This window comes from Nerophis ophidion, linkage group LG21 (assembly GCF_033978795.1).
Source record: "Nerophis ophidion isolate RoL-2023_Sa linkage group LG21, RoL_Noph_v1.0, whole genome shotgun sequence".
Taxonomy (NCBI): domain Eukaryota; kingdom Metazoa; phylum Chordata; class Actinopteri; order Syngnathiformes; family Syngnathidae; genus Nerophis; species Nerophis ophidion.
Window position 1 is genome coordinate 29,057,893 of NC_084631.1, and position 24,602 is coordinate 29,082,494.

Consider the following 24,602-nt stretch of genomic DNA (forward strand, 5'->3'; position numbering starts at 1 on the left):
ATATACATATATATACACACATACATATATACACATATATACATGTATACACACATATAGATATATATACATACATACATAAATTATATATATATATACACATATATATATATGTACACAATAAGTATATGTATATATATATATACACATATATATACATATACATATATATATATATATATATATATATATATATATATATATATGTATGCACACACGCACACACACACACACACACACACACACAAACACACAGACATTTATGCGCCGGGATTTCACAGCATTTAAAGTTTTTTCCACAGTAAAATACTGGAACCAATATATACTGTAAGTGGCCGTAAAAACTACGATATATCCTCATCTTGCACATCATCCATCCATCCATCCATTGACTACCGCTTGTCCCGTTCGGGGTCGCGGTGGTTGCTGGAGCCTATCTCAGCTGCATTCGGGCGGAAGGCAGGGTACACCCTGGCATCAATTAAACAGTTATTTCACAATAAAATACTGTAACCATATCCTCTGTAATTTCACAACAAATGACTGCAAATATGTCTCTTAGCCGTTAAACCGAGAGAGGCAAGTAATCATTAAATTGCAATAGTGACGTCACGGCATATAGTTGTAATTTTATTGTAATTAACTATCAAATTAAATTTGTGAAGTCACAGCATGTAGTTGTCATTTTATTGTAATTAACTATAAATTTACAAGCGTAAAGTTGTAATATTATTGTAGTTAACTCATTGCATACGGCTGGAAAACAAAAATACACCTGAAGTGTAAACTGGCAATTATTAATATTTCCATAAATGCAAATGTTTGGGGGTAGGGTACAAAAAGCACAAAATAAAAGCATCCACCTTGTGTTTAGTTGCTGCACAATCACACTCATGTGTTGCCAACAAGTTCATAGAGTGAAAGGACGTTTGTATTTGCATGTAAACAAAAGCACAGAACAATGTTGTCATGCAAAGTGCATGAGAATCCTAGCAGCATGAAACTAAGAGAAAGAGAGAAAAAAGTCGTTTTTGTTTTTTTCCCTCTTTCTTTCCAGGGCGGATGAAAGAGTTGGGGGAGAGCGCCAAAGGAATTTCCCGGACTTCTGCAGGCTGGCTGGCGAAGGGGGAGGGGAGGGCGCCAGAGGGATGCATTACCTGCATTGGCCAGGCGAGGGCGCACTAGGACAGCAGAGGATTCTTGCAGTTTCCCAGTATTATAGACGACCACGCCCCTTTATGCAGATATATGCCCATATCACCGCCATGCCAACGCCTTCATGTCCTGCAGCCGAAGATTGACCAATCAGGCGCGCCCCAGCACAGGAAGTGGTTGGTGAAAGTGCAAGTGGAGCATCTGCTGTCATGGAAGATTCTGGAAGACGCTGCTGCTGTTGTTGCATGCCCTGCAGGTTCCACGTCAGTAATTACAGTGCAGCGCAACACAGAAGGGATTTAAGCCCTGGCTGCTCATATTGTGGCCAAAATGCACAATATCAAGATAAGGAGCTGAAATCAAGGTAAAAAAAATATATTGTGCAGTCACTATTACATTTATTTTAATTTACTGTGGCGTAAATGCTGGGATATACTGTATAAGCATCATTTGTTGTCAGGTAAAAGTTCACTTAGATGACACTATTTTACTATAAAATATTGTGCTTTTACCCACCCCCAAAAAACATATGAAAATTAATAGATTAGATTAGATAGTACTTTATTTATTCCTTCAGGAAAATTTTAATTTTCAGCACAATCCCATTCAAGATCAATCCAATCCATACATACATACATACATTTTCTACCGCTTATTCCCTTTCGGGGTCGCGGGGGGCGCTGGCGCCTATCTCAGCTACAATCGGGCGGAAGGCGGGGTACACCCCTGGACAAGTCGCCACCTCATCGCAATCCAATCCAATCCACTTTATTTATATAGCACATTTAAACAACAATAACGTTTCCAAAGTGCTGCACAGCCATGTTAAAAACAATATTAAAATAAACAATATTATGCTCCACCAATGACTGAATAAAAACAAAAAATAAATAAATATAAAACCAATATAAAAAAAAACAATATAAAAACAAATATGATGAAAAACTATTTTAAAGGGTAAAATCAATAAAAACAGTAAAATAGAAATCAAGGTGTATAAAAAACACAGAGGACAACAGAGGACAGAGGACCACACAACTCACGTAGTGTTAAAAGCCAAAGAATAAAAGTGGGTCTTAAGACGAGACTTAAAACACTCCACTGTGGAAGCAGTTTGAACATGGAGGGGCAGAGTGTTCCAGAGCTTAGGGCCGACCACAGAGAAGGCCCTGTCTCCCCTGGTTTTAAGTCTGGTCTTGGGCACCACGAGCTGGAACTGGCTTTCGGACCTCAGAGCGCGCGCAGGGATGTAAATTTGGATGAGGTCCGAGATATATTGAGGTGCCAGTCCATGTGAAGATTTAAAAACAAACAGCAATGTTTTAAAATCAATTCTAAAATGAACAGGGAGCCAGTGCAAACTCTGAAGAATTGGGGTTGCATGCTGATGTTTCCTGGCCCCTGTTAAAAGTCGTGCTACCGCGTTCTGGACTAACTGCAAACGGGAGAGAGCTTTTTGGCTAATGCCAGCATAAAGTGCATTGCAGTAGTCCAGGCCACTTGAAATAAAAGCATGCACGACTTGTTCAAAAAGGTTAAAAGATAAAAACGGTTTAACCTTTACTAAAAGACGAAGGTGATTAAAAACACGATTTTAAAACGCCATTGACTTGTTTGTCTAGTTTAAAATCGCTGTCTATAGTGACGCCAAGGCTGGTGACTTTTGGACGCACATCATTTCGCAATGGTCCCAAGTCAGTGAGGGCTGGACCAAAAACTAAAATTTCCGTTTTTCCCTCATTCATTATTAAAAAAATTCTGGGCTAACCAAGCCTTGACGTCGCATAGACAGTTAAGAAGGGGTGTCACAGACAAACATTACAGGGGGACTGAACAGGATCGCTGACGGGTCTGCCGGCTTCCAGCGCCCCTTACAAAAAAAGTGAGATACAGGTAAACAAGTGGGGGGAATGGGAGAAAAAATAGAAGATTAAAATAAAATTTAAAAAATCGGTCTAAGCCTGGGCCCTTGGAGAGGGGGTCCAGACTGAGGCCAGGGGGGGAAAAAACAACAACTCATAGCCATAGCACACATCCCTCTCACATGTGTGTAAGAGGGAAACATCAAACATCAAAGAACACAAAGGACGTGAAAGACATTAAAGCAGCGGATACAACCAGCCATTTCTACATACAGCTATGAATAAAAAGTAAAAGAAACATATACACTGTGGTGGTATTATATCCGCATAAATTAATAGAATGTAATAATAACAATAATAATTTAAATTAAAAGTATGTTGGGTTACTCGGTATAGTCTATTGACATACAATTTTAATATAGGTACAACAAGGAAACACAAGGATGATATCATCTTGATGAAACGACAAGTGAGTTAATTATTGTGAGCAGTCATACATGTATAATTATGAGTCACAGCTAATAACATCACAGCAAAATTGATTGAAAGTTTTATTAGTAGATTGCAGAGTACAGTACATATTCCTTACAATTGACCACTGAATGGCAACACCCGAATAAGTTTTTCAACTTGTTTACGTCGGGGTCCACATTTACAGTTTACATTTACAGTCGTTTACTGTAACTGCGGAGGGATTTCACGCTGACTTGAAACAAATTGCGGTGATATATCCCAATTGTTATAGTTTATTACAATAAAAATGTAATCTTCGAAAAAATGTATTTTTCAAGGTTAACTAACTGCATATACCGCCAGGTGCTCTACAAGAGTGTGCGACGTACACTGAGTCTACGGCAGTGGTTCTCAAATGGGGGTACGCGTGCCCCTGGTGGGACTTGAAGGTATGCCAAGGGGTACGTGAGATTTTTTTTTAAATATTCTAAAACTAGAGACAATTCAAAAATCCTTTATAAATATATTTATTGAATAACACTTCAACAAAATATGAATGTAAGTTCATAAACGATGAAAAGAAATGCAACAATGCAATATTCATTGTTGACAGCTAGATTTTTTGTGGACATGTTCCATAAATATTGGTGTTACAGATTTCTTTTTTGTGAAGAAATGTTTAGAATTAAGTTCAAGAATCCAGATGGATCTGTATTACAATCCCCAAAGAGGGCACTTTAAGTAGATGATTACTTCTATGTGTAGAAATCTTTATTTATAATTTAATCACTTGTTTTTAGTTATTTTCATATCTTTTTTCCGAATAGTTCAAGAAAGACCACTACAAATGAGCAATATTTTGCACTGTTATACAATTTAATAAATCAGAAACTGATGACATAGTGCTGTATTTTACTCCTTTATCTCTTTTTTTCCAACCATAAATGCTTTGCTCTGATTAGGGGGTGCTTGATTTAAAAAAATATTCATCACTGAAAAAAGGTTGAGAATCACTGGTCTACGGAACGCCTTAAGGGTTTGAATTTACAGTCATTTGTTATATTAGCCTAGAGTGCAGTATTTCACTGTGAAATACCAGTAATTACTGTGAAATAAAAGGATATTGTAATCATTTTTGTCACAATTAAGTACTTTCTGCATTACTTTCACAGTAATTTACTCAAATGTTGTAAGGGTATAGTTATTTGTTGTAATGTAACAGTAAATTCTGATTACAGTACTGTAAAAAAAAAACTATTAAATGCTGTAAAATCCTGATAATTGTTTTTTACAGTGCATTCTGTAATTAAATGTTACATAAGGTCATCTGTGTTGTCTGACAAGCCTTGTAAATGTGTTGGTGATGTCATTTTGCTATTTTTGTGATGTTTAATGTTTATTGTTTAAATGTACAGTCAGCGAAAATGATTTTCCCCAGTGAGACAAACAAATGTAAATCTAAATCTAAATCTAACATCATTGACGCACAATCATGCACACTAAAAAAATGTTGGGTTAAAAAATAACCCAATTTCAACCCAACTGCTGGATCTGAAAAGGACGAACCCCTTATTTAGATTATTGTAACTCAACATTTTAGGTTAATTTTTTCAACCCAACTTGTGTGTTGAATTATTTAACCCAAAAGTTGAGTTATGATAACTTAATGTTGAATTATGATAAGTTAATGTTGAGTTATTCCCCACCAAACTATTGGGTTGAATTGTTGAACCCAAACATTGAATTATGATAACTCAGTGTTGGATGATTGTAAATATTGTTGATGAGATTAATAATAACAAAATTCCTTTCAAGAAAAAAGTAACTTTTTAATTAAAAAAAAAGAAGCATTTTACCCAAATATGTTTACTTGTTGAAAAACAACCCAAAAATGGTTAATAATTTTGAAAACCCAGAAATTGAGTTAAAATAATACCCTTATAACCCCCAAAAATGGATTACCACTCATAAAAATAACTCAAAAATGTAGCCCAACACTAGCAACTCATGAACTGGGCTATCAAAATAACCCATGATTTCTTAATTGTGTGAAGGCTTCGATTTTGCTTCTTCCTGCTCCTTTTCGGACACACGTTTCTTGTTTTTTTCTTTATATAGTTTTTTTTTTTTCCTCAGATGAAAATAATATATAATATATATATAGCTCATGCAGCTTTTTTATTTCATTTTATTTATTAATTTTGAACACAGCAAACCAAAAATACTCTCCAGTGACATGATTCACACAAAAATAGCATCTTCAATACTATATTTTCATATATAATCTCATGCATCTGCATGAGCTATATATATATATATATATATATATATATATATATATATATATATATATATATATAATCTCATGCAGCTTTTTTATTTCATTATTTTCATATATACATATATAAACATATATACACACATACATATATACACATGTATGTGTGTGTGTGTGTGTGTGTGTGTACATACTGTATGTGTGTAAATATGTACATACATATATGTGTATATATGGCTATACATATATGTGTCAAACACATATATATATATTTACACATATATACACACATACATATATACATACAGTACATACATATATACACATTTATATACATATATACACACACTCACACACACATATATATATATATGTAATCTCATGCAGCTTTTTTATTTCCTTATATTCATATATATACATATATAAACATATATACACACATACATATATACACATGTATGTGTGTGTGTTTGTGTACATACATAAATGTGTATATATGGCTATACATATATATGTGTATACATATATATGTATAGACATATACATAAACACATATATATATATTTACACATATATACACACATACATATATACATACATATATACACATATATATACACACACACATATATATATATCTATATATATATAATCTCATGCATCTTTTTTATTTCATCATATTCATATATATACATATATAAACATATATACACACATACATATATACACATGTATGTGTGTGTTTACATACTGTGTGTGTGTAAATATGTACATACATATGTGTATATATGGCTATACATATGTGTATACATATATATGTACAGACATATATATAAACACACACATATATATATATATATATTTACACATATATACACATACATATATACATATATAATATACCAGCGCCCCCCGCGACCCCAAGAGGGAATAAGCGGTATAAAATGGATGGATGGATATATAGTTTTTTTCCTCAGATGAAAATAATATATAATATATATACATAGCTCATGCAGCTTTTTTATTTCATTTTATTTATTAATTTTGAACACAGCAAACCAAAAATACTCTCCAGTGACACACTTCACACAAAAATAGCATCTTCAATACTATATTTTCATAGATAATCTCATGCAGCTGCATGAGCTATATATATATATGAAATACAAAACATTTTTGCTAAACAGTACATTAATAAGACGTTATGTCAGGCCTGTGGCTGCATTACAAAAAGGCTCATTTGTTTGTCTCAAGTATGCACATGAAAAGCAGACGCACTTTAGGAAAACTCTTCTTAATAGGTGATCCCCCCCCCCCCCACCCCCTCATGGGGCTTAACATTTAAAGACCTCTTATCTAAAGTGACCCCAAGACTTGACCTTTGCGGACTTGACTTGACTCCACTTAAAGAGGGAGGGGGAGGGGGGAGGGGGGGGAGCACACACACAGATGTAGGCCACTTAAAACGGTTCAATTAACAGCAAATGCATTGTTATAGAGCGCCATCGCACCTTCTGTTTACATGTAATCGATGCGTGACGTCATAGAGGGGCATCCTCCAGACTGGCCTGTTAGGAATGACAGAGAGAGAGAGGGAGGGAGAGAGAGAGTATAGATGGTGATCCCTCCCAGTGCCTCCTCTCCACACTCTTCTCTCGGGGTCAGACGGGATTGCGTCCCCTCTTTTTTTCCCCCCCAAGAAGTCTCTGCTCATAATTAGCCATCAAAAAATTAACAGACCTCCGCGAAGAATTTGAATTTTTTTGGAGGGGCGCATAGCATGGAGAGCCGAGCGGAGATGGTGGTGCAGACGTGCAGGAGCACCCCGGCTTTGGCCGAGGGCAGCCCCGGCAGAGGGGTTCAGGGGAAGCCGGGACACACGCGGAGCTGCCGGAGCCCCTTCCCGAAGGCGAGGACGGACGCGGTGATGGAGGAACTCACCCGGAGGAATATGTGCACCGACGTGGGGGAGCGGCGCCGGTCGGACAGCGTAGCCCGCAAAGACGGCAGCAGCTCGGACACCGAGTCGGACTTCTATGAGGAGATCGACGTCAGCTGCACGCCGGAGAGCCTGGACTACACCTCGGCTCAAGGTCGGAGCGTAAAAATAACTGTATCAATGATGAAACATATCTGCAATATGTGCAGCAATGTCAGAAAATACATCAGCTAGAATTATTTGAATTATCCATCCATCCATTTTCAACCGCTTGCGAGAGGAAATTAATTTTCATGCAAATTATTATAGTGTCATTTAAATAAATCTAGATATTTTTTTAAAAAATCGGTTTTATTGTGATAATATGAGGTGAGCTACCACAAGTCAATTAACATGAATATGGCTCCAGCGTCCCGTAAAGCGGTATAAAATGGATGGATTAATGACAGAAATGAACAGGGGCGCGGAAAAGGAGACGGATTCTAGAGGCCCATGATGGAGGGGGCCTATAATTATAATACAGAAAAAATAATGACACTAAGTTATTAACTGTTCTTCTTTCAAAAATATGGTAATGATAGTCAAAAAAATAACATTAAAATGCATAATTGTATGTAAAATAGCATCAAAAAAATGTTGCTGCTGTGTTGGGGGCCCTGTAAAGATTATTTTCATGGGGCCCAAAATCCCTAGCGGTGCCCCTGCAAATGGATAAAACGCCGGTATAGCTCGGTTGGTATAGAGCAGGGGTAGGGAACCTATGGCTCTAGAGCCAGATGTGGCTCTTTTGACGACTGCACCTGGCTCTCAGATAAATCTTAGCTGACATTGCTTAACACGATAAGTAATGAATAATTCCGCTGGTAATCACGATGTTAAATATAAAACATTCTCATGCATTTTAATCCATCCATCCAGTTTCTACTGCACCTGTACAAGAAGTCGCATTAATGGTAAGAAGTATTTTATTTATGGCTTGTTCACTTCAGAATAACAATGTTATTAAAAAGAATAATAGACTTATTATACTCTAAAAATGTTGGTTTGACTTAAAAAATGCACGCATTTAGTTGTATTCAGTCTTAAAAAATATATTATATGGCTCCCACAGAAATACCTTTTCAAATGTTTAGCTCTATACTATAGTGCAGTGGTCCCCAACCACCGGGCAGCAGAAGAATTTTTTATCAAAAAAAAAAAAATAAATATATATATATATTTTAAATTAAATCAACATAAAAAACACAATATACACTTACAAATAATGCACCAACCACAAAAAAAACTCCCTTTTCCATGACAAAAACGTCCCTTTTTCATGACAAAGAAGAAAAGAAGAAAAAGGACCCCCCCCCCCCCCGGGCCGCGGGACAAATTATTAAGCGTTGACCGCTCCGCGGATACCAAAAGGTTGGGGACCACTGCTATAGAGCGACCGTGGCAGCAACTTGAGGTTTGCAGGTTCGATCCCCGCTTCCCTGCCGTTGTGTCCTTGGGCAAGACACGTTACCCCCCCCCCCCCCCCCCCCCCGTGCTCCCATTGCCACCCACACTGGTTTAAATCTAACTTAGATATTGGCTTTCACTATGTAGAGAAAAAGCGCTATATAAATATCATTCACTTCACTTTTCTTTTATTTCCTGCAGGTCGAAACGATGACTCGCCCGGACTCCCGAGTGACTCCGGTTCGGACCCGGGTAGGGCCGCGCCGGGCCAGGGATCCCTGTCCTACTCGGCGGACCAGATCCGGCGGTACCGCACCGCCTTCACCCGCGAGCAGATCGCCCGGCTGGAGAAGGAGTTCTACCGGGAGAACTACGTGTCCAGGCCGCGCCGGTGCGAGCTGGCGGCCGCCTTGAATCTACCGGAGACGACCATCAAGGTATAGGACAAGACGGTGTGAGAAATAATGCCTCCAACTTGGAGGTATTTTTTATTTATTTAAATATTTGACCTGTTTGCTCCCCGGTGCAGGTGTGGTTCCAGAACCGGCGGATGAAGGACAAGCGCCAGCGTCTGGCCATGACGTGGCCCCACCCGGCCGACCCCGCCTTCTACGGCTACATGATGAGCCACGCCGCCGCCACCGGGAACCTGCCCTACCCCTTCCCCTCACACCTGCCGCTGCCCTACTACTCGCACCTGGGCGCCGGCTCCACCCCGACCCCCGCCGGCCCTTTCCCCAGCCCCTTGCGCCCCTTGGACGGCTTCAGAATGCTGTCCCATCCCTACCAGAGGCCGGAGCTCCTGTGCGCCTTCAGGCACCCCTCCTTGTACCAGGGTCCGGCCCACGGGCTGGGCCCGGGGGGGAGTCCGTGCGCATGCTTGGCCTGTCACTCCGCGTCATCCCCCGGCCTCTCGTCCAGGGCCCAGGCCTCGGACTTCAGCAGCAGGACTGATGCTTTCGTCACTTTTACGCCATCTGTGCTCAGCAAGTCTGCATCCGGGACAGTGGAGCAGCGGGACGAGGTGCCTCTGACCAGATAGTCGGCACAAAAATGACTTTTCATAATAGGGAAACAAATCAGATTTGTTCTGGCCTACTAAAATATGTTTTTTTTTTTTTTTTTAGGTTCCCCCCTCACGCACTGAGAGTGATTTGTTAGCCGTCTCATTGTGGCGCGTCAAATTGCGCATGCGTGATGTATATGTCAGCGTGGAATTAATGATCAAAAACAGCAAAATGATAAGAGGACGATCAAATATTACAAAAGAGAATCTTTGATGCTTTCTCCTTCAACTTTAAGAGCACAGTCTGATTTTATTGCACCGTTTTACTCATGTATGTCCTTTTTTTTTTTTTTGTTACCCGAGTCTAATTTGCAATAAACTAAAAAGAAACAAGGACATTTTTTATCCAAAAAGTTGTTTCCATATTAGTTCAATACAGAGGCTTGACTAGACCAAATACTGTACTGGGGCACACCTGGGGCACAAATAGTTAATGTAGCGTGCAAAGCTTCGCAAGCAAAAACATTTTTAGCACTTATTTATCATGAAAAAATACATGAATAGTGCTTTAAGCTATGAAATCATATCAGATTATGTTGTATGGATCTTTGATTAACCACCTGAAATTAACTAATGCGTTTGACCTACTTGTGCACTTTTTTACTCCAGGCTTCTAAACTGCTACTGGTAAAAACAAAAAGGAAGCGCAATGAATGTTTTTGAAATATATATTGCAGTAATCATCTACAAATTGGACTTCACTTACATCTCTCATTCCTCGCTGCTTCTTCCCTGCTGCGGGCGAATAACTTCCTGATATCCATCTAGGAGTTACAGTTTGAGTCAAATCAAAATAATATAATTAACAAATTGTTGTTGGCTAACGTTACCTACCTCAGCAGTGATTCGCATCCCCTCTCTCTCTCTCTCAACTGAAGTCACGATCCACACGTGAATAAATTACCATATTAATTAGCCATGTGCTCATTGTTACGTGGAGTGAATACAGTAGCAATCAATTACCATTCTAAGTAGTATGTGCGCTGTTGTCTATGTTATGTAGACTTAAAACTCTAAAGCGTTTTTTTTTTTTATTGGTGAAATTTTTACTGGGGCACTGCAGATCAACAGTGGGGCACGTGCCCCAGTGAAATCTGTCTGGCGACGCCACTGGTCCAATAGTATTATTCTGGTGTGACGTGAGCAGAGTGGTCCCGGGGGTCCGTTAGAACGCCTGCGAGATCTTGGAGACCCCAGGGATCGATCAGTGGGAGCTTAATTGGAAGCGGTTTCTAAAAGTCTTATTTTCTTGACAAATGTCACCTCCTTCTTTAAAAAACGCACATCCATTGTCCAACTTTGCCAGAGATACTTTAATTTTTGGCACGTTTTAAAATGGCGGACACATTTATATTTGTAGACATTAAAGGCCTACTGAAACCCACTACTACCCACCAGCAGTCTGATAGTTTATATATCAATGATGAAATATTAACATTGCAACACATGCCAATACGGCCTTTTTAGTTTACTAAATTCCATCCATCCATCCATTTTCTACCGCTTATTCCCTTTTGGGGTCGCGGGGGGCGCTGGCGCCTATCTCAGCTACTAAATTGCAATTTTAAATTTCCCGGGAGTTTTTTTCTTGAAAACGTCGCGTAATGATGACGTGTACGCTTGATGTCACATGCTGTTAGGAAATATGAGCGCTGCACACACACACAACTAAAAGTTGTCTGCTTTAACGGCATAATTACACAGTATTTTGGAGATCTGTGTTGCTGAATCCTTTGCAATTTGTTCAATTAATATTGGAGAAGTCAAAGTAGAAAGATGGAGTTGGGAAGCTTTAGCCACACAAACACACGGGGATTTCTTGTTTAAAATTCACGGAGGTGAAACTTTTCTATGGATCACAGCGAACATGGATCCCGACCGAATGTCAACCAGCAGGTTTCGGTGAGAAAATTGTGGTAAAAAGTCGCTTCTTACCGGAGATCAGCTAAGCTTGTGTCGCCCATACAGCTGCCGTCGACTTCCCTGAGACACTGCGCGTCAACACACCCATGGACACACTCCTCCGACTATCAGGTACTGTTAAACTCACTAAAACACTAGCAACACAATAGAAAGAGAAGGGATTTCCCAGAATTATCCTAGTAAATGTGTCTAAAAACATCTTAATCCGTCCCAATGCAATCGCGTCTTTTTTTTTCTTTCTAGTCCGTCGCTATCAATATCCTCAAACATCAATCTTTCATCCTCGCTCAAATCAATGGGGAAATTGTTGTTTTCCCGGTCCAAACAGCTGTTTTTGTTGGAGGCTCCCATTAAAAACAATGTGAGGATGTGAGGAGCCATCAAACATGTGACGTCATCGTCTGCGACTTCCGGTAGAGGCAGGGCTTTTCTCTTAGCACCGAAAGTTGCAAACTTTAAGGTGGATGTTCTCTACTAAATCCTTTCAGCAAAAAGATGGCAATATCGGGAAATGATCAAGTATGACACATAGAATAGACCTGCTATCCCCGTTTAAATAAGAAAATCTAATTTCAGTAGGCCTTTAAAGAGGGTCAAAATATTATGCTACTAACGCAGAGATATTTATCTTGTAGAACAGGGGTGTCAAACTCAAATACAGAGTGGGCGAAAATTTAAAACTGAACAAAGCCGCGGGCCAAGGTTGAAGAAATCAACCTTTTAATTGGGACCCAAACAAGTTTTGCAATACATATTGAACAAGCAAGGCTTAAATAGGGCAGCATGGTGGAACAGGGGTTAGTGCATCTGCCTCACAATACAAAGGTCCTGAGTAGTCCTGGGTTCAACCCCGGGCTCGGGATCTTTCTGTGTGGAGTTTGCATGTTCTCTCCATGACTGCGTGGGTTCCCTCTGGGTACTCCGGCTTCCTCCCATGGAACAGGCAGAGCTTATATAACGTAATAGTGCAAAATCAACTTACGAAAAAACATCAGTGGTATATTAAATAAAATTGAATTAAAAAAAGGAGTGCCTCTTTTCTATTTGAGGTAAATATAAATGATAAATGGGTTGTACTTGTATAGTGCTTTTCTACCTTCAAGGTACTCAAAGCGCTTTGACACTACTTCCACATTCACACACTGATAGAGGGAGCTGCCATGCAAGGCGCTAACCAGCACCCATCAGGAGCAACGGTGAAGTGTCTTGCTCAGGACACAACAGACGTGACGAGGTTGGTACTAGGTGGGGATTGAACCGGAGACCCTCGAGTTGCGCACGGCCACTCTTCCACTGCGCCACGCCGTCCCAACATCAACTTTTTCCACAGGCTAACAAATTCGAAAATAAAATAAAAATGAGGTGGGCAGGGTTTGGTGGTAGCGGTTGGTGTATATTATAGCGTTCCGGTATAGTTAGTGCTGCAAGGGTTTCTGGGTATTTGTTCTGTTGTGTTTATGTTGTGTTACGGTGCGGATGTTCTCCCGAAATGTGTTTTGTCATTCTTGTTTGGTGTGGGCTCACAGTGTGGCGCATATTTGTAACAGTGTTAAAGTTGTTTACCCGGCCACCCTCAGTGTGACCTGTATGGCTGTTGACCAAGTATGTGTGTGTGAAAGCCGCATATATTATGTGACTTGGCCAGCACGCTGTTTATATGGAGGAAAAGAGGACGTGGCGGCATGTTGTGGAGGACAGTGCCTTTAAGACACACTCCCAATATTGTTGTCCGGGTGGAAATCGGGAGAATGGTTGTCCAGGGAGATTTTCGGGAAGGGCACTAAACTTCGGGAGTCTCCCGGGAAAATCGGGAGGGTTGGCAAATATGAGTATTAGCGGTGAATGTTAATTTGATATTGCCTCAAATCAAATCAAATCAAATCAACTTTATTTATAAAGCACATTTAAAATTTACCACAGGGGTAGACAAAGTGCTGTACAATGGACAGGTTAAAAGGTAATACGAGGACCGAGCAAACAACACGACACAAACAGAACATGATAAAAAATAAATAAATAAAACATAAAAACAGGTTCACAGCAGGTGTATAATGGGGCGCCATTGCAGGATGGATATCACTTAGTGTTAAAAGCCAAGGAATAAAAGTATGTTTTTAAGAGAGATTTAAAAACAGGAAGAGAGTACCCGGAGTACCCGGAGGGAACCCACGCATTCACGGGGAGAACATGCAAACTCCACACAGAAAGATCCCGAGCCTGGATTTGAACCCAGGACTGCAAGACCTTCGTATTGTGAGGCAGACGCACTAACCCCTCTGCCACCGTGAAGCCCACTATTAAAAATAAATAAAAAATAAATTAACAGACAAAATTAATACAAAATTTCCAAAACAACATGGTTTGCATTGTAGGGTTATTACTATTTTTATGACGAAATGAGTAACAGACAAAATTAATAAAAAAAAAAAAAAAGTCCAATACATGGTTTGCATTCTAGGGTTAATATTTTACAAAATGTGTAACAGGCAAAATTAACACAAAATGTCCAATACAGAGGACATATGTGTTTTGCATGCAGGGTTGTTTTTTTTTTTGTTTTTTTAACAAAATGTGTAAGAGACAAAATTAATACAAAAAAATGTCCAACAAAGAGGACATATGTGTTTTGCATACCAGGGCTAATTGTTCCACCAAAATGTGTAACTGACAAAATGAACAGACCACACACCAATGTCCACTGCAGTGGACATTCATGGGGTATTTCCCCATGTTTGTAACTCTGACACAACGAACAGAAGAAAACAAATGTCCAAAGCAGTGGACATTCATGTTTTGGGAAACTCTGACATGATTAACAGAGCAACATTAAATGTCCACTATAGTGGACGTTGGTTCCCAGGAGGATGTTGTATATATATATATATATATATATATATATATATATATATATATATATATATATATATTCCCACCCCACCCTCGATGCACACAAATGACACTTTCCACTAGAAAAGAAAAAAGCGTCTGCGTCCTAATCAGACAGTTCTGCAGCCATGCGTGCAGCACCACCATCACGCCCCCTCCCACCTTGCATCTTGATTGATGGCCTTATTAAGTGCACTTCTTGTAAGTGTGACCGCGCTGATTAAAATGCATATGTTTGGAATAATGCCCCGTTTAAGCCGCGCGGCTCGCCGGGAGATTTATGCAAACAATCAAGTCTGCTTCTTTAAGCCTGATATAGAGGACAGAAGGTCACACACTTTAAAGCAGTGGTTCTCAACCTTTTTTTTCCAGTGATGTACCCCCCCTGTGAACATTTTTTTAATTCAAGTACCCCCTAATCCAGGGGTGTCAAACTCATTTTAGATGGGGTGCCACGTGGAGAAAAATGTACTCCCAAGTGGGCCGAATTGGTAAAATAACGGCACGATAACTTAAAAATAAAGACAACTTGTGATAAAATAGAATGAGATGAAAAAAACACAAAAAAAACATTTTCTTGGATAAAAAAAAAAGTTAAATCATACAAAACAATATATTAAAAATAGTAATTAATTATAATGTTAGTGGACCGGCGACACACACAATCATGTGTTTCAGGGACAGTGTCCCTTGCAGACTGTGTTATATATGTTGTGGGAACCAGAATTTCGTACCAGAATCTAGTGTTCGAATGTGAGTGTGAATGTTGTCTGTCTATCTGTGTTGGCCCTGTGATGAGGTGGCGACTTGTCCAGGCTGTACCCCGCCTTCCGCCCCATTGTAGCTGAGATAGGCGCCAGCGCCCCCCGCAACCCCAAAAAGGGAATAAGAGGTAGAAATGGATGGATGGATGGACGGATGGAATTTTGGTAGCAGAAAGAAACAACCCTTTTTTTGTGTGAGTGGGTGTGGATGAGTGTGAATGGGTGAGGGAGGGGTTTTCTTTGGGGGGTTGATGCACTAATGGAAAGTGTATCTTGTGTATTTTTATGTTGCTTTAATAAAAAATAAAAAAGACAACTTGTGATTGTTTTCTTTGTTTAAAAATAGAACAAGAAAAAGTACAACTCATGATGGGTTTTTTTTACACTTCCACATATCTTTTTTTTTGTCATTATTTATACTTTCTGATTAAATTATATCATAATGCACATCAGCCGACTCATTGGTGTTAGTTTTCAATTTCTAAAGATAAAAAAATAATATCAAAATCAAATTACAGGATGTTATTTATTTAGTTTGATTATTTTCCTCAACATCTGGTTTATTTTTATTTTTTTTACATATGTAGCATCATCGACAAAAATACAAAAATTGCCATCGTGACATCTAGTGGACACATCTAGAACAGCAGTTTCTTTCATTCAAAAATTCCGGCTGATTTTTATACTTAGCAAATTTATCCCGCGGGCCTGAAAAAACCTTTACGTGGGCCTGATCCAGCCCACGGGCCGTACGTTTGACGCCCCTGCCCTAATCAGAGCAAAGCATTTTTGGTTGAAAAAAAAGAGATAAAGAAGTAAAATATAGCAGTTTATATGTCATCAGTTTCTGATATATTAAATTGTATAACAGAAGTAGCAGACGATGTTCGCGTGACGTCACGGGTTGTAGAGCTCCTCACATCATTTAAAATCATGGCCACCAGCAGCTAGAGCAATTTGGACCGAGAAAGCGACAATTTCCCCATTGATTTGAGCGAGGATGAAAGATTCGTGGATGAGGATAGTGAGAGTGAAGGACTAGAACAGTGGTTCTCAAACTTTTTTCAGTGATGTACCCCCTGTGAACATTTTTTTAATTCAAGTACCCCCTAATCAGAGCAAAGCATTTTTGGTTGGAAAAAATAGATAAGGAAATAAAATACAGCACTATGTCATCAGTTTCTGATTTATTAAATTGTATAACAGAAGTAGCAGACGATGTGCGCGTGACGTCACTGGTTGTAGAGCTCCTCACATCCACACATTGTTTAAAATCATGGCCACCAGCAGCTAGAGCGATTCGGACCGAGAAAGCGACAATTTCCCCATTGATTTGAGCGAAGGTTGAAAGATTCGTGGATGAGGATAGTGAGAGTGAAGGACTAGAACAGTGGTTCTCAACCTTTTTTCAGTGATGTACCCCCAGTGAACATTTTTTTTATTCAAGTACCCCCTAATCACAGCAAAGCATTTTTGGTTGGAAAAAATAGATAAAGAAGTAAAATACAGCACTATGTCATCAGTTTCTGAGTTATTAAATTGTATAACAGAAGTAGCAGACGATGTGCGCGTGATGTCACTGGTTGTAGAGCTCCTCACATCCTCAAAATCATGGCCACCAACAGCTAGAGCGATTCGAACCGAGAAAGCGACAATTTCCCCATTGATTTGAGCGAAGGTTGAAAGATTCGTGGATGAGGATAGTGAGAGTGAAGGACTAGAACAGTGGTTCTCAACCTTTTTTCAGTGATGTACCCCCTGTGAACATTTATTTTATTCAGAGCAAAGCATTTTTGGTTGGAAAAAATAGATAAGGAAATAAAATACAGCACTATATATGTCATCAGTTTCTGATTTATTAAATTGTATAACAGTGCAAAATATTGCTCATTTGTAGTGGTCTTTCTTGAACTATTTGGAAAAAAAGTTATAAAAATAACTAAGAACTTGTTGAAAAATAAACAAGTGCTTCAATTATAAATAAATAGAAGTAATCATCAACTAAAAGTGCCCTCTTTGGGGGGTTTTAATAGAAATCCATCTGGATTCTAAACATTTCTTCGCAGGAAAAAAATAAATCTTTAACATCAATATTTATGTAACATGTCCACAAAAAATCTAGTTCTCAACACTGAATATTGCATTTTTGCGTTTATTTTCACAGTTTATGAACTTACATTCATATTTTCTTGAAGTATAATTCAATAAATATATTTATAAAGGATTTTCGTATTGTTGCTATTTTTAGAATATCTAAAAAAAATCTTACGTACCCCATGGCATATCTTCAAGTACCCCCGGGGGTACGCGTACCCCTATTTGAGAACCAATGCTTTAAAGCATAGTAAATATAAAAAAAATAGGTCGATTTTCAGGAGCGGCGCAGCCAAATGGCGAAGAATTTACACGCAGCCTTTGCGACAATTACACAAAATAAATGGCGCTATAACTGCGCAAAAAGAGCAATGACATCAGCTTTTGCGAGTCTTATTATAAGGAAAATGTGCTCATGACTCCCCTGCTTCTACTATCTTCTACAGAGCATTTGGATAGGGGCGGGGCAGTGCAGCTGTCCTAAACAAAACACACACACACACACACACACACACACACACACACACACACACACACACACACACACACACACACACACACACACACACACACTTTAAATGGGCTTACATTGTAATTTACAGGCCCTTGTCGTATAAGGCAAAAGGGCTGGCGGAGGCGTGTGCGGCCCAATCACGTCTTAATGATGATGAATGGGAGATTAATGCGCGCACAAGCAACACAATTTAGTCCGTCATCTGTTTAAATGGGCATCCAATATCATTTGGAAGCAGAGGTCGCGTTAAATCAATGGCCGGAAGGGGGAAGGGAGCGTCTTGTTCAACGCTATAAATGCCGCATATGTGACGTATAGCGTCCATTTTCTACTGCTTGTCCCTTTTGGGGTGGCTGGAACCTAGCTCAGCTGCAGTCGGGCGGGAGTAGCCACGCCAAATAATGCACATCATTCTCTAAAATACACCAAATGGAAAGTGAAGGCGTCAATCAACGAACTCCAATTCCGTCACTACAAAAAAGCATTTAAAGGCCTATTGAAGTAAGATTTTCTTACTTAAACGGGGATAGCAGGTCCTTTCTATGTGTCATACTTGATCATTTCGCGAAATTGCCGTATTTTTGCTGAAAGGATTTAGTAGAGAACATCCACGATAAAGTTGGCAACTTTTGGTCGCTAATTAAAAAGCCTTGCCTTTACCGGAAGTAGCAGACGATGTGCGCGTGACGTCACTGGTTGTGGAGCCCCTCACATCCTCACATTGTTTAAAATCATGGCCACCAGCAGCTAGAGCGATTCGGACTGAGAAAGCGACAATTTCCCCATTAATTTGAGCGGGGATGAAAGATTCGTGGATGAAGATAGTGAGAGTGCAGGACTAGAAGAAGAAAAAAAGACGAGGGCAGTGGGAGCGATTCAGATGTTATTAGACACATTTACTAGGATCATTCTGGAAAATCCCTTATCTGCTTATTTTCATAATTTGCTCAACCTGTAAAATGGTTGAATATGTCGAAAGTGCCTTTTATGTACTTTATATACGCCCCCCGCAACCCCGAAAGGGAATAAGCGGTAGAAAATGGATGGATGGATATATATGTTTGTTGTTAAATTTAAAGGCCTACTGAAATGAGATTTTCTTATTCAAACGGGGATAGCAGGTCCATTCTATGTGTCATACTTGATCATTTTGCGATATTGCCATATTTTTGCTGAAAGGATTTAGTAGAGAAAATTCACAATAAAGTTCGCAACTTTTGGTCGCTAATTAAAAAGCCTTGCCTTTACCGGAAGTAGCAGACGATGTGCGCGTGACGTCACTGGTTGTAGAGCTCCTCACATCCTCACATTGTTTACAATCATCCCCATCAGCAGCTAGAGCGATTCGGACTGAGAAAGCGACAATTTCCCCATTATTTGATCGAGGATGAAAGATTCGTGGATGAGGATAGTGAGAGTGCAGGACGAGAAGAAAAAAAAAAAAGACGAGGGCAGTGGGAGCGATTCAGCTGTTATTAGACACATTTACTAGGATCATTCTGGAAAATCCCTTATCTGCTTATTGTCATAATTTGCCCAACCTGTAAAATGGTTGAATGTGTCGAAAGTGCCTTTTATGTACTTTATATATGTTTGTTGTTAAATTTAAAGGCCTACTGAAATGAGATTGTCTTATTTAAACGGGTATGGCAGGTCCATTCTATGTGTCATACTTGATCATTTCGCAATATTGCCATATTTTTGCTGAAAGGATTTAGTAGAGAACATTGACGATAAAGTTCGCAACTTTTGGTCGCTGATAGAAAAGCCTTGCCTTTACCGGAAGTATGTGCACGTGATGTCACGGGTTGTGGACCTCCTCACATTGTTTTTAATGGGAGCTACCAGCAGTAACAGCAATTCTGACCGGGAAAGCGACAATTTTCCTATTAATTTGAGGAAGGATGAAAAATTCGTGAATTAGGATATTGATATTGAAGGAATAGAAAGAAAAAAAAAGTGACGGCCTCCGGGCGAGGGCAGTGTGAGCGTTTCAGATGTAATTAGACACATTTACTGGGATAATTTTGGAAGATCCCTTATCTGCTTATTTTTTTAATAGTGTTTTAGTGAGATTTTAAAGATTGTAAAAGATTGTAAAGACATACCTCGAGGTCAGATGGCTGCGGTGAAAATGAAGTGTCTCAGAGAGAAGCCGAGGAGCCAAGCTCACAGCTGCTGCAGGACGACGAATAATCCAAGAGACTACAAAGAACACAAACACAGCTGGTGTTTCTTTGTTTGTTGTGAAGCTTTAATTTGTTACAGAGCGGTCAAGCGAACATGGTTCTCTACCACATGTCAACCGGCAGGTTCTGGTGAGAAAATTGTGGTAATAAATCGGCTCTTACTGTAAACATGAACGGATCTCGTGTCGTTCCTCCTGCAGATGTCAAAGAGGCAGCTGCGACTTTCTTGGCTCCTCCGTGGCTTCCCTCTGAGAAACTGGCGGTCACCAAACGCCTGCGACTTTCAGGTATGACCATATAATCTCACTAAAACACTAGTAACACAATAAGCAGATAAGGGATTGTCCAGAATTATCCTAGTAAATGTGTCTAATAACATCTGAATCCCTCCCACTGCCCTCGTCTTTTTTTTTTTCTTCTTCTTCTAGTCCAGTGGTTCTCAATTGGGGGTACGCGTACCCCTGGGGGTACCTGAAGGTATGCCAAGGGGTACGTGAGATTTTTTTTAAAATATTCGAAAAATAGCAACAATTAAAAAATCCTTTATAAATATATTTATTGAATAATACTTCAACAAAATATGGATGTAAGTTCATAAACTGTGAAAAGAAATGCAACAATGCAATATTCAGTGTTGACAGCTAGATTTTTGTGGACATGTTCAATAAATATTGATGTTAAAGATTTCTTTTTTTGTGAAGAAATGTTTAGAATTAAGTTCATGAATCCAGATGGATCTCTATTACAATCCCCAAAGAGGGCACTTTAAGTTGATGATTATTTTTATGTGTAGAAATCTTTATTTATAATTGAATCACTTGTTTATTTTTCAACAAGTTCTTAGTTATGTTTATATCTTTTTTTCCAAATAGTTCAAGAAAGACCACTACAAATGAGCAATAGTTTGCACTGTTATACAATTTAATCAATCAGAAACTGGTGACATAGTGCTGTATTTTACTTCTTTATCTCTTTTTTTCAACCAAAAATGCTTTGCTCTGATTAGGGGGTACTTGAATTAAAAAAATGTTCAAAGCGTGTACATCACTGAAAAAAGGTTGAGAACCACTGTTCTAGTCCTTCACTCTCACTATCCTCATCCCGAGACGTTCCCAGGCCAGCCGTGTCCTGGGTCTTCCCCGTGGCCTCCTACCGGTTGGACATGCCCAAAACACCTCCCTAGGGAGGTGTTCGGGTGGCATCCTGACCAGATGCCCGAACCACCTCATCTGGCTCCTCTCGATGTGGAGGAGCAGCGGTTTTACTTTGAGTTCCTGGCGGATGAGAGGGCTTCTCACCCTATCTCTAAGGGAGAGCCCCGCCACCCGGCGGTGGAAACTCATTTCGGCCGCTTGTACCCGTGATCTTATCCTTTCGGTCATAACCCAAAGCTCATGACCATAGGTGAGGATGGGAACGTAGATCGACCGGTGAATTGAGATCTTTGCCTTCCGGCTCAGCTCCTTCTTCACCACAACGGATCGATACAGCGTCTGCATTACTGAAAACGCCACACTGGCGTTTTAGCAGCCATATTAAGTATACTTGCGCAAAATATCGGATCGTTGTTGCCGATACCAGCCTGAATTTCACTCGGTATTGGATCGGAAAGAAAATCGGTGGTATCGCACATCACTAATTAATCGGATTAATCGTAACGACACCTGAACAGCGTCACGGGAAGAGTCACTCCACCTCTAGTTGTGTTTTACAACATGTTGGCGTAGTGGTTAGAGCGGCCGGCCAGAAACCTGAGGGTTGCAGGTTCGCTTCCCACCTATTGACATCCAAAAAAATTGCTGCCGTTGTGTCCTTGGGCAGGACACTTCACCCTTTGCCCCTGGTGCTGCTCACACTGGTGAATGAATGATGAATGAATGATTGGTGGTGGTCGGAGGGGCGGTAGGTGCAAACTGGCAGCCACGCTTCCGTCAGTCTACTCCAGGGCAGCTGTGGTTACAGATGTAGCTTACCACCACCAGCTGTGAATGAATGATGGCTCCCATTTCTTTGTGAGTGCTTTGAGTGTTTAGAAAAGCACGATATAAATCCGAGTTATGACTCACACAATTTCTGACTCATTCATTCACTGACACTCTGAATCATGTATTCTCTGACTCAATTACTCTGACTATTTGAATGACTCTATGACTCATTGACTCACTCACTTTCTGACTCGCTTATTTTCCTGCTCACTCAGTCCCCGACTCACTGTCCTTTTTCATAACTCACTAACTGTCTGACTCGCTCACATTCTGACTCTCCGACTCACTCACTCATTCTCCCACTCTCGGAATCATTTATTCTCTGACTAACTCACTCTTTGACTCACTCAATAACTCGATCTGAACCAGTCCCTGACTCACTCACTCTCTGACTCAGTCACTCACTCACATGCTGACTCAGTCAACCTCACTCACTCATTCACTGACTCTCTGAATCACGCATTCTCTGACTCAATCACTTTTTGAATCACTCACTTGATTACTCTGACTTTTTGAATGACTCTATGACTCATTGACTCTTTCACATTCTGACTCCCTTATTTTCCTGCTCACTCAGTCCCCGACTCGCTGTCCTTTTTCATAACTCACTGTCTGACTCACTCACATTCTGACTCTCCGACTCACTCACTCATTCTCCGACTCTCTGAATCATTTATTTTCTGACTCACTCACTCTTGGACTCACTCAATCACTCGATCTGAACCAGTCCCTGACTGACTCACTCTCTGACTCAGTCGCTCACTCACATGCTGACTCACTCAACCTCACTCACCCATTCGTTGACTCTCTAAATCACGTATTCTCTGACTCAACCACTTTTGATTCACTCATTCAATTACTCTATTTGAATGACTCTATGACTCATTGACTCACTCACTTTCTGACTTGCTTATTCTCCTGGTCACTCAGTCCCCGACTCGCTGTCCTTTTTCATAACTCACTAACTGTCTGACTCACTCACATTCTGACTCTCTGACTCACTCACTCATTTTCCGAATCTCTGAATCATTTATTCTCTGACTCACTCACTCAATCACTCAATCTGAACCAGTCCCTGACTCACTCACTCTCTGACTCAGTCACTCACTCACATGCTGACTCACACAACCTCACTCACTCATTCGCTGGGTCTCTGAATCACGTATTCTCTGACTCAATCACTTTTTGATTCACTCATTCATTTACTCTGACTGTTTGAATGACTCTCTGACTCACTTATTTTCCTGGTCACTCAGTCCCCGACTCGCTGTCCTTTTTCATAACTCACTAACTGTCTGACTCGCTCACATTCTGACTCTCCGACTCACTCACTCATTCTCCGAATCTCTGAATCATTTATTCTCTGACTCACTCACTCAATCACTCAATCTGAACCAGTCCCTGACTCACTCACTCCCTGACTCAGTCACTCACATGCTGACTCAGGCAACCTCACTCACTCATTCACTGACTCCCTGAATCACGTATTCTCTGACTCAATCACTTTTTGATTCATTCACTTAATTACTCTGACTTTTTGAATGACTCTATGACTCATTGACTCTCTCACTTTCTGACTCACTTATTTTCGTGCTCACTCAGTCCCCGACTCAGTGTCCTTTTTCATAACTCACTAACTGTCTGACACACTCAGATTCTGACTCTCCGACTCAGTCACTCATTCTCCGACTCTCAGAATCATTTATTCTCTGACTCACTCACTCTTTGACTCACTCAATCACTCGATCATAACCAGTCCCTGACTCACTCACATGCTGACTCAGTCAACCTCACTCACTCATTCACTGACTCCCTGAATCACATATTCTCTGACTCAATCACTTTTTGATTCACTCACTTAATTACTCTGACTTTTTGAATGACTCTATGACTCATTGACTCTCTCACTTTCTGACTCACTTATTTTCGTGCTCACTCAGTCCCTGACTCACTGTCCTTTTTCATAACTCACTAACTGTCTGACACACTCAGATTCTGACTCTCCGACTCACTCACTCATTCTCCGACTCTCAGAATCATTTATTCTC

At 40.0% G+C, this 24,602-nt stretch overlaps 1 protein-coding gene across 1 annotated transcript; it reads left to right on the forward strand.

The window, feature by feature from the left end:
• The first annotated feature begins 7,660 nt into the window (after positions 1–7,660).
• On the forward strand, positions 7,661–10,342 carry evx1 (even-skipped homeobox 1). The gene is made up of 3 exons (XM_061881469.1): positions 7,661–7,841; positions 9,335–9,570; positions 9,663–10,342. The coding sequence occupies exons 1-3, from the start codon at positions 7,676–7,678 to the stop codon at positions 10,173–10,175; spliced, it is 915 nt and encodes a 304-aa protein (XP_061737453.1). The 5' UTR covers positions 7,661–7,675; the 3' UTR covers positions 10,176–10,342.
• Positions 10,343–24,602: the final 14,260 nt, after the last annotated feature.